Source organism: Phoenix dactylifera, chromosome 8 (genome assembly GCF_009389715.1).
Source record: "Phoenix dactylifera cultivar Barhee BC4 chromosome 8, palm_55x_up_171113_PBpolish2nd_filt_p, whole genome shotgun sequence".
Classification (NCBI taxonomy): domain Eukaryota; kingdom Viridiplantae; phylum Streptophyta; class Magnoliopsida; order Arecales; family Arecaceae; genus Phoenix; species Phoenix dactylifera.
The window spans coordinates 19,495,528-19,511,516 of NC_052399.1; the positions used below are offsets into that span (position 1 = coordinate 19,495,528).

General features: G+C 38.3%; 1 protein-coding gene across 2 annotated transcripts in view; it reads right to left on the bottom strand.

The window, feature by feature from the left end:
• Positions 1-990: 990 nt before the first annotated feature.
• Positions 991-15,989, bottom strand: part of LOC103703020 (putative callose synthase 8) — a 48,969-nt gene continuing 33,970 nt past the window's right edge. Inside the window, exons 34-41 of one of the 2 annotated variants that reach the window (XM_008785713.4) lie at positions 4,037-4,156; positions 3,845-3,960; positions 3,647-3,730; positions 3,268-3,380; positions 2,963-3,192; positions 1,758-2,606; positions 1,462-1,647; positions 991-1,379 (exon numbers count right to left, since the gene is read on the bottom strand). In XM_008785713.4, the coding sequence (XP_008783935.1) occupies positions 1,149-1,379; positions 1,462-1,647; positions 1,758-2,606; positions 2,963-3,192; positions 3,268-3,380; positions 3,647-3,730; positions 3,845-3,960; positions 4,037-4,156 (1,929 nt within the window). In that variant the 3' untranslated portion in view covers positions 991-1,148. The remainder of the gene's footprint in view (positions 1,380-1,461; positions 1,648-1,757; positions 2,607-2,962; positions 3,193-3,267; positions 3,381-3,646; positions 3,731-3,844; positions 3,961-4,036; positions 4,157-15,989) is intronic. The other variant, XM_039129178.1, reaches the window with a different exon arrangement.

Below are 15,989 nucleotides of genomic sequence, written 5' to 3' on the forward strand. Positions count from 1 at the left end.
AGCATATAATGAAGGCATAATGAAGGCGCTCTTTAGTTTTTATTCGAATTTTTATTGAAATCAACATTTTACCATGTCTTGTTACATACAAGGAACAATTAGTTTGGCGAGTGGCAGAGCAGTGCTGTACAAGCAAGTCTCACATACAATAGGGACGGCACTTAAAAATTGTTTCTTATGTAGGGGTACACCACCCAGCATGTCTATATACATCAAACAGCTACAACCTCAAATGGCTCATGAGCGTTTATCGGTAGTTTAGCATCTCTCTCTCGGTAATAACATTCAAGGAATGCTTTCAGAATATGCTGTGATTCACATAAACTACAACAAACTTGCAAAACCTTAAAACGCATTCGTGTTCAAAAGGATAGTATAACAAATATTCTTCCAAAGTATATGCCACGTAAGCTTGAATAAGAGTCCATATTTTTTGAGGTTGGAGCAAATGTCTAGGGTTTCTTACAGAAATGGCTATTCACTTTTCAGTTGGTTGTACCGTGCAAGTTATGCTCGTCTGTTTCCGATGCAGTCTGATCTTACTTGAGATTCAACCTAATAGATTTACGTTCACGTGAGCATCCTGGCTTCACTTATTTGTTATTTCCAAAAAAAATTATAAATTATGTCTCTGCCTGGTCTTGCATACTTTAGAATGCACGAGTCGGTGGGTCTGCGCACGTGCTTATCTCTGCATGCGTATGAATGCATGCTTTGTTATAGAACAATAAGCCAAACCCGTTATGGCAACCCAGGCAAGAGTCATCCAGGCATATTCTTAAACCTTTATACACCCAGGCCGTTGCTTAAGAGCCCAAGACAACAGCCTACGGTAACTTTGTTTATACACTGTTCAGCAGAAAGTCGACCGAAGGCATATTCTTATCTATATTGTTCAGTAGACAACATTGCTCCAAGCCATCAGCATACTAGAAAGTGTTCGACGAGGGAAAATCATGCACGACAATCTTACTCGCTAAAAATATGACGTATGTTAAAAAAAGACTAAGCTTAATCAAATTTCAATTAAATCCCAAAATAATAACAGTACCTTCATGAAAGAGTGCAGGGCGTGAAGATAAATTACAAGGAATACTTTACAAGAAAGACATGAACGGCCATGAATTGCAACCACATCAAGCCTTCATTTACCTATGTTTCCTTTTTGCAGCAAGAATTGGTTGAATTTGCAATTGCCGGTAAAATGCCTGGTGGAAAAGAACACGAGTTTGAATGGCTGAGACGACAGGCATCCATGCCAATGCTGCTATAGGTGCAAAAAGCAAAGAACCCATTCCATAGTCATAAGCTTGAGCAATAACTCGGATAGGCTCCCATATTCCATAGTCTTCTATCTTGGGCCTCAAAACTTGCACGATCTGGAAAAAGAAATAGCCGAGTATTGATCAGCAAAAGCATTGCGCAAGCTAAAAGTAATCACATGGCACAAACTCTACTTACCAACAGCAGTCCCCAACCAGTGGGTAGAAATGCAAGACAGCATACAATCAAATCCATAATCGAGAGTTCGCATATCCTTGAAAGAGTAATCATGCAAGCTATCACACCCAGAAATAGCACCAGTTTTAAAAACCTGAACACAAGATGATAATTTGTACTAAGATGCCGACGCCCCTCATTTACAGCCTGCAGCAGAGTCATATGTGCATCAGACAAAAAAAAGGGATTATACTAGTAACTTAGCAATTTCTGCAAAGTCGAACAAGTACCAAAAAAAAGAAAGTGCATGCACATACCTTAACTGATACAAAGACGGCAACAATAACAAGCCAGGAGAGCACATACACCGTGAAATTTTTATTATCTTGAGATATGTCAAGGTGATAAACTAGTCCATATTGATAAATGAAGAAGCGCAGGGAGAGAAGTACTTCGAGAATTCTAGAACTCAGCCCTGAGTGCCGGAGATGAGCATGTTCAGCATTCCACCATGATTCCCAGCTCTTGTCAGGCTGTACTCCTATACCCCCCTGATTCTTCATCCACTTGTTCCACTCTGTCCAGTCTTCCACAATCTTCCGCCAGACAAATCCAGAAGGATTAAAAAGGAAAGGAGCGCACAGCCATGTTCCAGCCATAAACCATGTGGAGTATGTGACCATGAAATATACCATAGTGCTCTCATAAGATTTCCTAAACATATTATAAACAATCAAGAGGAAAAGCAATTCAAATCCTTTGACGAAGTGGCTGCGAGAGTATAGTTGATAATTTTCAGCAAAACTTGCATGAAAAACTACAAATCTGCGGCCTGTTGGTCTGTACTTGGAACCACCATGAAGGATTGTTCGACCAAAATAGTGGGCCTTTGTTCCAAGGGAAAATGTGAAAAAGACAGATGCTAGCTGCAATTGCATGAGAATAAAATCACTCAAGGCCAAACGAAATCCTTTCTCCAAAGCAAGCTCCATCACCATTGGTAATCCTGTGAGAAGACCTAGTTGCAGGAAAGACTGGGATGCAAGAGCTGTTTCTAAAGATTTTATGTTATGCATCTGAGCCTCAGCCAGTAGCGCTTTCTCCACTCCACTAAGAACCAAGTATAGCTGCCCATAGAGAAAAATATAAACCCCGAGTATTGATATCTGCAAAATTTCCCATAACATTAAACCAACAGGTAAGAATAGACCATGTCATGAGTAATCAACATAAACATATCCAAGTGAGGGTCTGCATGGAGCAACTGGTGGTTCAGAAAACTAACCAACAAAACAATGATGCATGTTACAACTCTGTAAAAAATTTGTGCAAGTTTTCTAAGCAATCAATTGTTCCTATACTAAATAAAACTTAGTGGCATATTGAAAGAAGCCCACATTTAAAAGACAAAAAGGAAAAACAGTAAAGAAATGGAATTCTCGTTGAATTTATTATTCCAATATATATAAATGCAGGCAGACAGAACATTAATAGAAGAGTTTCAACAGAGTTCTTTACATACTAGGATGTTGAAGTAAAATCCAACTGTGGTGAAATAACAAGAAAGCATTCGAAAAAAGTTGAAACGTCTTCCAAGACGGTAAATGTCACGGCTCAGAGTTTGTTCACTGTTTCCATTTGCTACTTTAGCTTCAAACTTGGATATCTGGTTAAGACCAACATCACGCCCTTTGCCCACTTGCATGTACTCATTATGAGTTATACATCCGCAACGTAGCGTGGAATTATATCCTGTGAAGAGACTCATGATATAAAATGTAATAATAAATGTAATCAAAACATAAAATAAAACTTGTCCACTTCTACCTGCGAATACACCCTCGCTCAAATTGATTGTTTTAGATGCTTTACTTATGCCACCTCTAGTTATGTGAAATACCCTATCAAACACATCTGGATGACCATAATGAAATCGTACCCTGGATATAACAAAAGTGTATGACTGGATTAACAGTTCTTTGATGAGGAACAAAATTTACTAAAGACATCATGCCATGCATTAAATAAAATATACGAAATAGTTTTGTATTAGTAGATCAGACAGAGCTATTTCAAACTGCAATCCCTGAATATTTATAGCTAATGTCACACGGTTGATCTTATGCAAAAAAAATAAGCAAGTATCTACCTATTGACATTACTGTTTTAGAATTTCACAAATATGAACATTCAGTGTACTCCGCACCTGAGGGGATTCGCAAGAAAGCGCTGTCCAATGGTGACAAAGCTAGCCTCTTGATAAGACATAAACCCAGCAAGAGATGAAACACTGCATTTAGGGAAACCAAGATGTGAAGGATTGTTTTATTAAACTAAGTGAATATTGATCCTTGTCTTTATGGTGCATAATCTATAAAGAATATGCTAGGAAAGAGGGCTTAACCTTCCCGTGAATACGTGTTCTCTAAGCCCAAGTATGGTTGGGTGGTGCTCTCCATGATTTTTAAGAAATTCTTGAAGAACATTTCTCATTTTATAGGCTTCTTCCAGATAGTTGTCCTGAAGAACCAAAATATGTTCAGGTGAAAGAGAGAGGCAGTGAAAGAGAATAAAAAGAAGTATATAAAGCATATACTTGGTTCATATCAATTGTCTGGAGGGCTTCACCACGAGTAAAAATGATTGCATGATTCTGGTTCTCAGGCTTCCCTTCCCCAATAATTGGAGGACCAGGAAGCTTGATACGAAATATCTCCTGTAGATGTCAACAGTAAACCAATTACAAACATGCATTAGAGTTAACATCAGTATGAAGTTAAAGTTTTCAAAATATCCATAAGGTTCTCTTGGAAAAAATGGACTGGTATTGAAAACCACCATTTAGCGATGCTACATTTGCTTCCTCTTTATGCCAATTTTGTGTATTCTCTTCATCAGCTTGTTTAGGAAGGTAAGAATTTGCACCTTAAGGATTTTCATGCTCCGTTTCTCTCCTTGTCTCAGCTTTCGGAAACCATGTAAAACCATTGATGCAACACAAGGTGCAGCCAGCAAGCACCATGACTAGGTAGATCATGCCAAGCATCGTAGAAGCCATTGGATTCACAAGTGAAGACTTTAATAAGCAAATATTTGATTTATTTTCATCCCATGAGCAAGCATGCGAGCGACAGGATCTTATGGATTTTTTGATTAGGGACTATTGAATTTTAGTCAGGATTCCATATTTATAGTACAATAACTCTAGCATATTTTCATATTCTCGAGTCCTATTAAGAGTATGATTCTCTATCGGTTTAAATGCCCGAATCAGGGTTAGGGATCATATTCTATAAAATATAAATACGCATCTAATGCATTGTAAGGGGTAGCCTTTTGACATGTTAACAATTTTTTTTGAGAGTTTCCTTCACCAAGCGAAGGATCTTCAATCCAGTTTACTTCTAGTTCCATGTTAATTTTTGAAGTGCGACTCAAATATTTGCTTGTTGAAGTTTTCACCCACAAGTCTGCTGGCTCCTGCGAGCATGGCATAGTCTAGCTAGTCATAATACTTGTTGGTCGCACCCTATGCTGCATCAGCCACTCCAAAATTTGCATATGTTGCCCTCGCTCCTTCCATTCCTTTTGCTACCCTTCCTCCCATTCTCCCTTGCTTTTATCACATCACTTTAGCTCTCAACATGGACCCCTGACTAGCTGCACTGAGATTCTATGTGAGCAGAAACCCGCCATAGACCTCACTTATTCAATCTTAGATATTTAAGAGTGAATAAAGCTTGGCTTTCTAGATAGGTCAATAAATTATGATCCTTCTCTCCCTTTGTTTCTTTCTCTCTTGCCCTAGAAGTTCCATAGAAGTAAACTCGCATACATATCCAAGGCTTCCATAACCCACAGAATAAAAAAATCACCCCAACTCACCCTTGCTCCTACAAGTCATCAAGCAACTTCATTAAAAGTGGCAACCCTAACCCCCATCCTCTATCTACCCACAACACCCCTCATCGGGGTCTCCACTGACGATGCACATAGAATCTCACCTTGTAGCAAACACCAACAATCACCAAACAACTTATATCCAATATCAAATATTGAAGGGCGACTAAAACTTGGTTTTATAGATACAAGGACAATAACTTATGTTCCTTCTCCCCCTCCCTTGCTCTGTCTCTATTGCCCAATAAATTCCGTGGAAGCATGCTCGCCTTCACATCCAAGAATCCTCTTCTTGCCCATAAAGAACAAAGTAATTTAAGTTTATGCAGCTGAATCTGATCCATGATTTCTGTCTAGATTGGGATGGTATATAAAGGAGAAGGGCTCAGCAACCAAAAATAGTGATTGGAGAAGAGAGAGGGTTAAAAATAGTGGCAAACAAAGACATTGAAAAAACTTTAACTTCACAGAAACATCTATGCAAAATATAGCTGAAGAATCCAAGAATAGTTGATAAGCTAAAAGTAGTTGCATGGCCTCAACTTCTTGTCAGACATTCGATGTGAAGGCACATATGACTTATTGTCTGTACCGAAGATAACCGAAAAATCATAGATGTGATTGGAGAAGAGAGGGTTAAAAATAGTGGCAAACAAAGACATTGAAAAAATTGTAACTACACAGAAACATCCATGCAAAATATAGTTGAAGAATCCAAGAATCGCCGACATGAGAATACGTGTACCGGTACAAAAATAAATGTGTGTACAGGTTAATCAAGCAAGTGAAGGAATTCCATCAGCACTAAAAAATAAATTTAGAATTAAAAAGCTGCAAAACTTTGATCATTCCTTTTCTTGTTATGGTCATGAGGACCAGGAAACTTAAGCTTATGAGCAGCATAAAGGATATTAGGTATCCAAAGGAGTTCATCTGCACATAATTAAGCAATTGTTTCATAAGAAGAGACAAAAATGAGATGCTGGATAATTGTTTCATAATTAGTCATGGATAAGAAGATGTTATTTAAAATTAAAAAAATTATGGTTGGAGTTATCCGTAGTATGAAATAACCTAAGAGTGCTTGTAATTAATTTTCTTCTAGTCATTAATATTGAAAGGCCAAGAAAAGAATAAAGATATGGAAGTGGTGTGGTACATTCCCCATATATTGATACTCAGTTAGTTGTAGGAGATGATTCTAGTCAATGGTGAGTCATATTTGTTTCACTTGTAAACCTAGATCAACTTTTGGCATTACATCCATTCTAGACAGATCCCACCCTCACACAAAACGTGATTTTATTAGTTTTCTGTAGCAAGTCTATTGATATCTTTATTTGACTAATACCAACCTGAGCTCAATTTATCTTAACCACCTTCTAATTCACACTTTATGGACTGAAAATATATGCGCCTATCAAATACAAGCATCTTTTTCTGGATACTTCTTTCCATGTTTGAGAGAACCAATTTTATGCTTTTGCAACCAAGCATGCTGTTGAACTCAGCTCCATTTCAAGCTTCTCAGGGTTATCTCATGTCGATAGGGGATACCCACTTGGTTATGCGCAGAAATTCACTTAACAACCCTGAAGATTAATCCAAGCACATGGCTATCTGACACAACTGTATTTTCTACACAATTCTCCTACAAGCCAACTCTAATAATATAATAGGATGCATCAATATCTAAATTCTCAACACAACAAAAGTAAAATAAATACAACAAAACAAAACAAAAGTATCTTTACAATAATGTTTCATAATGTTTAACACTTGGTTATCTGCCTGGCTTATAATGTTTCATGTGTTTTAGATTCTTTTTTGTTTTTGATCTCAATTCTCGGTACTAGTATCTTTGCAATAGGGTACCAATATCGATATATTTATGGCACCTTATGGTACTGATATATGGTATCCTGTTGTGCCAATAAAAAAAAAGTGAAATGTGATGTCAACACAACATGGTATAGAGGGGTATAACAATAATCAAAACCTCATTAGTAAGGTATCATATGATACGAGATGAAGAGATGTATATTAATAAGTTGTCCTTATATTATTCCAGTAAGAGAATCTAGTTTAGACGCATCACATGCATATCAATAAATACACCCAAAAAGGGGGTTCAAATATTTGAGTAACTAAAACTTGGCTTGGCAAATATAAGGTCAATCTATGATCCTTCTCTCCCTCCCTTTTTTTGTTTATTGCCAAAAATTCCATGAAATTAAGGTCAGCTTTGTGTCCAAGGATCCCTTCACACATAAAAAGTGAAGCAAATTTAGATTTTAAAAAGTTGAATATGATCGATCAAACATAATTTTGTTTAGATTGGGACAACAAACAACATACCGTAGAAGGGCTTTCTTTCGAGGCCCTAAACTACCACGTCCCTCCACTCACCCCAACCCTTGGTTCTCCTTAGGGTTGAAAATGGGCCTGAGCCAGCCTGAGGCGAATCTAGCTAGGCCAGCTTTGGGTTGGGTTCTAGGCTTGGACTCAATAGGAGTTATATTAAATTCAGTTTCGAGTTATAATGCCCATATAGAAACAGACGTAGACCAAGCTCGGCCTAAAGCTCGACTTAGAGCTAGATCTGGCTCGACTCAATTTCTAGCCCTAATAACTCAATCCCCATGCTTGTAGCCCCCCTTCTCACCCCACTCTACCCATGCCCTATCTTTTGATCATCTCTCTCGGAGAGTCTTTGTCAAATGGAGTCCTCGGACTTCAAATCCTCATGATATCTAGAGTTCACATGATGTGAGCGAGGGAGATGTAGCCGTTACACTACATCTTGATTGACTGCCGTGGAATGGGCAACTAAATCCCGATGCCGACCAACTTGGAGCTAGAACTTAAGGCGATGAAAGCGAAGGATTAAGCTAGTCCTCAAGGGTCCCCTCTCTCTATGTGCCCTAGTTGCCTAAAAGAAAAGGAATAGCCTCTCCACTACTGATGCAGCCCCACCACTTTCTCTAGCCCCATCAATCCGTCTCCAACCTCGACGGTTCTCTTCTTGGGGATCTCATAACTCTCGAATTCTCCCTTCCATTGGGCCTACATTTTTGGACCAGCTGGGCTTAGTTAGGTTGGGCCCATTTAGGTTTTAGTTTCGAGCTCAGGTCAGGTTTGGGCCTGATGTTGGAAAAATTTTTCGAGCCAAATCCTGACCTCAAGGTCGAGTATGGGCTTAAGAAAAACCCAACCCGACTTGGCCTAGTTCCAACACTAGTTCTCCTATACTCTTTTCTTCCACCAACAATAACCCGACAACTAGCAATCATGATGGCTACATTCTGATTTTGGAGATGGAGAAGATGTTCCTCCTGCATTTACCCAATTCACTCTTATCCTCCCCAAAATGCTTATCATAATTCCCACTTCCTCTGCCTTCTTTAACTTCTCATACCCCCCCCCCCCAACCTTCACATGTCCCCTTATCTATTGCCCTTGCTCCACACATCCCCTTTGCCCTATCCTCACTATCATGCCGCTTTTGCTCTTGCCATAGACCCTGACCAACTGAACTTAAGTACACCTTGCCCCCACCACCATCTTCCTCACTCTTCATCCATCCACAACACCACTCAGCTAGAAGTCCCCACTAATAAGCGAGCAAAACCCCACCCTGTGGCCAACCTTGAAAGCCCTACTTCCTAGAACCTTGTTACATCCGACCTCAAATATTTGAGAGTGACCAAAATTTGGTTTGGAGATATAAAACTAGGGATCACCGCACCATCCCGAATCAGGCAGTTTAGGACATATTGAACTGGGCCGATCCTTGACCAGGATGGTTCGATGCTTCAAAATGGGTAAAAAAGGATCGTTCTCACATTCGAATCTTCAACTAAGCAACTTGTCTCTCCCTCTCTTGTTCGCTTTCGTTGCTTTCTCTGACCAGTTGCCCTTGTCTCACGCTCCCTTGACCAATGCCAAAATACCATATCTCCCGCTCCCAAGTAAGCCCCCTATCCCTCCCTCTCCCGCTCTCCCCTCTCCCTTCCTCTCTCTCCCCCTCCATCTCCAAGGGTTCCCGCTAAGGTTTCTCTTTCCCCATCCCTTTCCATCTCTCTATCTCTCTCCCGATGTGTCCATGGAGATCCTCATCGGGTTCCATCCCCTTCCTCCCTCAATCTCCCTTTACCTCTGAGGATGATAGTGTTATTTTGATGATTAACAAACAATTATCCAAAGCATGCTATAAGTTAAATTGATACTTCATTTATAAGTTCATTACTCTCAGTACATATGCTTAATTGAAAATATATATATGGTCTTGTTCATTTGGATGGATCTAATCTTGAGAATGCAGCAAAGTGTGAATTGAGTCGACCTATAGGTTGATTGGGTCGACCCCGGGACTTAAAGGAATCATCTGGCACACTCCTGCAAAAACAGCACAAATGAACAGTGAGTTGGGTCGACCCAAGGTAGGCATGAGTCGACCCAACCTCCAAAGAACCTCAAAATGCAAAGGAAAAATGCTCTCTGGATTTACTGAGAGGGTCGACCCACACAGTGGTTGAGTCGACCCAAGCTTGAGTCGACCCAAACCCTGAGAGGGTCGACCCAAAGGCAAGACAGAAAGACAGACAGAAAATGGTTCTCTGGAATTACTGAGAGGGTCGACCCAAGAAGAAGTTGAGTCGACCCAAGTGAACTTTGAGTCGACCCAAACCCTGAGAGGGTCGACCCAAATGGAAGACAGAAAGACAGACAGAAAATGGCTCTCTGGAATTACTGAGAGGGTCGACCCAAGAAGAAGTTGAGTCGACCCAAGTGAACTTTGAGTCGACCCAAAGAATGGTTGGGTCGACCCAAGTGAAGGAAGGTTGAAATTCATGTTTCTGTGTTCTCTGAGAGGGTCGACCCAAGGAATGTTTGAGTCGACCCAAGGCCAAGTTGGGTCGACCCAAGGACAGGTTGAGCCGACCCAAACACGGGCTGAACAGTAACGGATAGTTCTGCAGATGTACTTTTTGTCCTTCCCAAGGTCAGTAACGGCTAGTTTTTGAATTCTAACCATTGGGGCTTGACCAAAGAAGGTGGGAGGCTATTTAAAGGGGCACTATTCATCAGAGAGTAATATCTTTTGAGAGGTCTATCAAAGAATACACAAGAATACAAAAGTGCCCTAATCTTCTTCATCAAGAGCTTCATTCAAAAATCAAAGAAAGGGATTGAGCAGATTCAAAGAGGCATCAAGAGCTCCTTCCCCCATTGAAGAGTGAAGCTTCCTTGACAAAGAAGAGCCAAGCGACTTCAAAGCGATAATTTCTTTCTAACTCTTCTTCATTGCTCATATTGTTCTATATGCTCATTTAGGAGTTTAAATCTTTTCTTTTCATTTGTTTGAATACTTTGTAAAGGTTCGTTGGTGAGCCCGCAAAACCAACAAAGGTTTTTGGTAAACCCGGAAAACCAAAGTTGTAAAGGTTCGTTGGTGAGCCCGCAAAACCAACAAGGTTTTTGGTGAACCCGGAAAACCAAAGTTGTATAGGTTCGTTGGTGATCCCGTAAAACCAACAAGGTTTTTGGATTGTGAGCCCGGAAAACAATCCAACTGTAATCCGCGAGATTATAGTGAATTTCCAAGGGTACGCTTGGGGAGTGGACGTAGGTGCTAAGGAGAGCACCGAACCACTATATATTGTTGTGTTTGGATTGTGTTTGTGCTTTCATTCTCTCTTGCTTTACTTTCTATTCTTGCATTAGTTTAACTCACTCTAATAACCTAAGTAAGCATCCATCGCATTTAACTAAGAAAGTTTTAAAAGCACTAAAGTTAAGAAGAAATCAATTCACCCCCCCCTCTTGGCTTGTCACCTTGGGCAACAAGTGGTATCAGAGCAAGGTGCTCTAATAGTACTCATTGATCTAACAATCAAGAGTTAAAGATCATGACAACCCAAGTGGGATGTGCAATGAGTGAGGGACAATCCACAAATAGACCTCCTCTATTTAATGGCACAAACTACACATATTGGAAAGCCAGAATGAGGATATTCATTCAAGCCTCAGATTATGAACTATGGCAAATCATCACTAGAGGACCTCACACACCCACACTTAACATAGAGGGCACTATCATACCCAAACCAGAAATGGATTGGAATGAAAATGATAGAAGATTAGCACAGTTAAATGCAAAAGCTGTAAATATACTTTACTGCTCTTTAGATGTAAATGAATTTAATAGAATATCCACTTGCACCACCGCCAAAGAAATTTGGGATAGACTTGAGGTCACACATGAAGGGACCAATCAAGTTAAGGAGTCTAAGATAAACATATTAGTACACAAGTATGAACTGTTTAAAATGGAATCTACTGAGTCCATAACTGATATGTTTACTCGTTTTACTGATATTATAAATGGGCTTAAGAGTTTAGGAAAGTCTTATTCTAACTCTGATTTGGTGCGTAAAATTCTCAGGTCTCTACCAAGGAATTGGGAGGCCAAGGTAACCGCTATTCAAGAAGCAAAGGACCTCAACACACTGCAGTTAGAGGAGCTTCTAGGATCACTCATGACCTATGAGTTGACAATGAGGCAAAATTCAGAAGATGAGGTCAAGAGGAGAAAGCCTATTGCCCTAAAGACTACCACCCCTAGACAACAAACTGAATCGGAAGATTCAAATGATGATGAAGATATTGATGAAGAAGGGATGGCAGTGCTTGGGAGAAAATTCAGAAAATTCATGAGAGGTAAGAATAGATTCCATAAAAAGAAGCCCTTCATTAAAGGTAACTCAAGCAAAGAAAAGGGTAAGGACAAAGAAAAGGAGAAAGAAACTCCCATTTGCTATGAGTGTAACAAACCCGGGCATTATAAGATAGATTGCCCAGATTTGAAGTGGATGGCAAGAAAATTGAAAAAGAAGAATTTTATGGCCGATTGGAGTGAGAGTGAGGAATCAAGTTCGGAGGACGAAGATCATCAAGACACGGCCCAAATATGTCATATGGCCAATGACGATGAGGTAGATTCTGAACTTGACTGTGATTTTACTGTTGATGAATTACATGATGCATTTTTAGAACTCATGGAAGAACATAAGAAAGTAATTAATAAAAACAAAGCTCTAAAAGAAGAAAATCAATCTCTCATTAAAGATAAGATAAAACTGTCTCATAACTACGAAACATTAAGTAGGAAACTTGAAAATGAAACCAAGAACTTAATTGCTGAAAATATTAAGTTAAAAGAAGATGCTGAAAAATATAAAACTTTGGTAGATAAATTTACTCTTAGTTCTACCAAATTAAATTTGATTCTTGATAGCCAAAAAGCTGTATATGATAAGGCCGGTTTAGGATATAAAACAAATAGGAAACAAAAATTATTAAAGAATATTTTTGTAAAAGCTAAAAATGAAAATATTACTTGTTATTATTGCAATAAGTTAGGACATAGAGCATATGAATGTAACTTTAGAAAGTCTAGTCAAAACAAATCAAGTAATAATCAAAAGATAAAATTCAAAAAAGTTTGGGTTCCAAAAGGAACATGGAGTACTAACCCTAAAGGACCCAACTTAGTTTGGGTACCTAAAGTTTCTTCTTGATTTTGATTGCAGGTGTGTCTTGCAGCTGACAAAGTTGAAAAACGTTGGTATCTAGATAGCGGCTGTTCAAGACACATGACTGGTGACGAAGATCAATTTGTCACCTTGGAACCAAAGAATGGTGGAGTAGTAACCTATGGAGACAATGGTAAAGGGTATATCATTGGAAAGGGTAAAATTTTCATTGCTCCATCTGTTTTTATAGAAAATGTCTTATTAGTTAAAGGTTTGAAACATAATCTTCTTAGCATAAGTCAGTTTTGTGATAAAGGATTTAAAGTTACATTTGAAGCATCTGTATGTATAATCACAAATCCTAAAGATAATAGTATTGTACTTGTAGGACAAAGGCAAAGGAATATTTATTTAGTAGATCTTCAAGAATTAGGCAAGAAAAATGGTTTATGCTTAATTACTAATGAAGAAAAGAAAAATGAAACTAGTTGGCTTTGGCATCGAAGACTAGGACATGCTAGTATGGAATTAATATCAAAACTAGTTAAGAAGGAGTTAATAAAAGATGTGCCAAAATTGACTTTTGAAAAAGACAAAATATGTGGACCATGTTCATTGGGAAAACAAACTAAGTCATCCTTCAAATCGAAAAATGTAGTCTCAACAACTAGACCATTTGAACTCATACATATGGATTTATTTGGACCTACTAGAACTACAAGTCTAGGAGGGAAGAAGTATGGACTAGTTATTGTAGATGATTTTTCAAGGTACACATGGGTTTTATTTTTGGCACATAAGAATGAAGCATTTTCAGAATTTTTGAAACTATACAATAAAATCATAAATGAAAAGAAACTCACATTGGTAGCAATTCGAAGTGATCATGGCACGGAATTTGAAAATCAACACTTCGAGGAATTCTGCACTAAAAATGGAATATCACATCAATTTTCAGCACCTAGAACGCCTCAACAAAATGGGGTTGTTGAAAGAAAAAATAGGACATTGGCAGAAATGGCACGCACAATGTTGTGCGAGTCAAATCTTCCAAAGTACTTTTGGGCTGAAGCTATAAACACTTCTTGCCATATTCTAAATCGAGTCTTAATACGACCTATAACTAAGAAAACTCCTTATGAACTTTGGAACAATAGGAAACCAACTGCAAAATATTTTAAAGTATTTGGATGTAGATGTTTTATCTTAAATAATGGCAAGGAGGACTTAAGTAAATTTGATGCCAAGTCAGATGAAGGTATCTTCTTAGGATACTCCACATCTAGCAAGGCATACAGAGTATTCAACAAAAGAACCTTAGTAGTGGAAGAGTCGGTCAATATTATATTTGATGAGTCTGATAGTGAGTCTGCTAGGAAAGAAAGTATTGTTGATGATGATACAGGAATTATAGACTTTGAAAAGTTGAATATAGATGACGTGCCAAATCAAGATAAGGGAGAAGATTGCGTGCCACCACAACCCCAAGACGTGCCAAAAGAATGGAGGTATGCACATGGACATCCCAAAGACTTAATTATTGGTGATCCATCTCAAGGGGTAAGAACTCGATCTTCTCTTAGGAATTTAAATGATTATCTTGCTTTTGTTTCACAATTAGAACCTAAAACTTATGAAGAAGCTGAAAAAGATACTAACTGGATAAATGCCATGCAAGAGGAATTAAATCAATTTAAAAGAAGTAATGTATGGACATTAACTGAAAGACCAAAGCATAATTCAGTAATTGGAACAAAATGGGTATTTAGAAATAAATTAGATGAAAATGGAGTAGTTATAAGAAATAAGGCTAGACTTGTAGCTAAAGGATACAATCAGGAAGAAGGAATAGATTATGATGAGACATTTGCTCCTGTAGCTAGATTAGAAGCTATAAGATTACTTCTAGCATTTGCATGCTTTATGGACTTTAAATTATATCAAATGGATGTGAAGAGTGCATTTTTAAATGGTATTATTGAAGAGGAAGTATATGTAGAACAACCTCCAGGATTTGAAAATCATGAATTACCAAATCATGTGTTTAAATTGCATAAGGCATTATATGGATTAAAGCAAGCACCTAGGGCTTGGTATGATAGACTAAGTAAGTTTCTCATTGATAATGACTTTTGTAGAGGAAATGTAGATAAAACTCTATTTCTCAAAAGAATGGACAAAAATCTACTAGTGGTACAAATATATGTAGATGACATAATCTTTGGTGCCACTAACGATACTCTATGCAAAGAATTTGCTGATTTAATGCATGGAGAATTTGAGATGAGTTTGATGGGAGAATTAAGCTTCTTTTTAGGATTACAAATCAAACAAACCAAAGAAGGTATTTTCATTCATCAAACTAAGTATACAAGGGAAATACTGAAGAAGTTTGGTAATGAAAATCATAAGGGAATTGGCACTCCAATGAATCCCACTAATAAGCTAGACAAGGATGAAAAAGGGAAAAGTGTAGATATTAAGCTCTATAGAGGACTAATTGGATCCTTGCTCTATCTTACGGCTAGTAGACCCGACATTGTATTTAGTGTAGGGATATGTGCTAGATATCAATCGGATCCTAAGGAGTCACATTTAAGTGCAGTTAAGAGGATCCTTAGATATTTAAGAGGAACCACCACCATTGGATTATGGTACTCGAGAGACTCATGTCTAGATTTGCTTACATACTCAGATGCAGATTTTGCCGGATGCAAATTAGATAGAAAGAGCACAAGTGGCACATGCCAATTCTTAGGAAACAATTTAGTATCATGGTTTAGTAAAAAGCAGAATTCAGTAGCACTATCCACAGCCGAAGCTGAATACATAGCTGCTGGTAGTTGTTGTGCTCAAGTATTATGGCTCAAGCAACAACTAGAGGACTATGGTGTTAAACTAGAAAATATTCCTATTAAGTGTGACAATACGAGTGCTATCAATCTCACTAAAAATCCAGTTCAGCACTCTAAGGCCAAACACATAGAAATAAGGTACCATTTCATTAGGGATCATGTGCAAAATGGAAATGTATGCATTGAGCATATATGCACGGAAAAACAATTGGCCGATATATTCACAAAACCACTGAGTGAAGATAGATTCTGTATG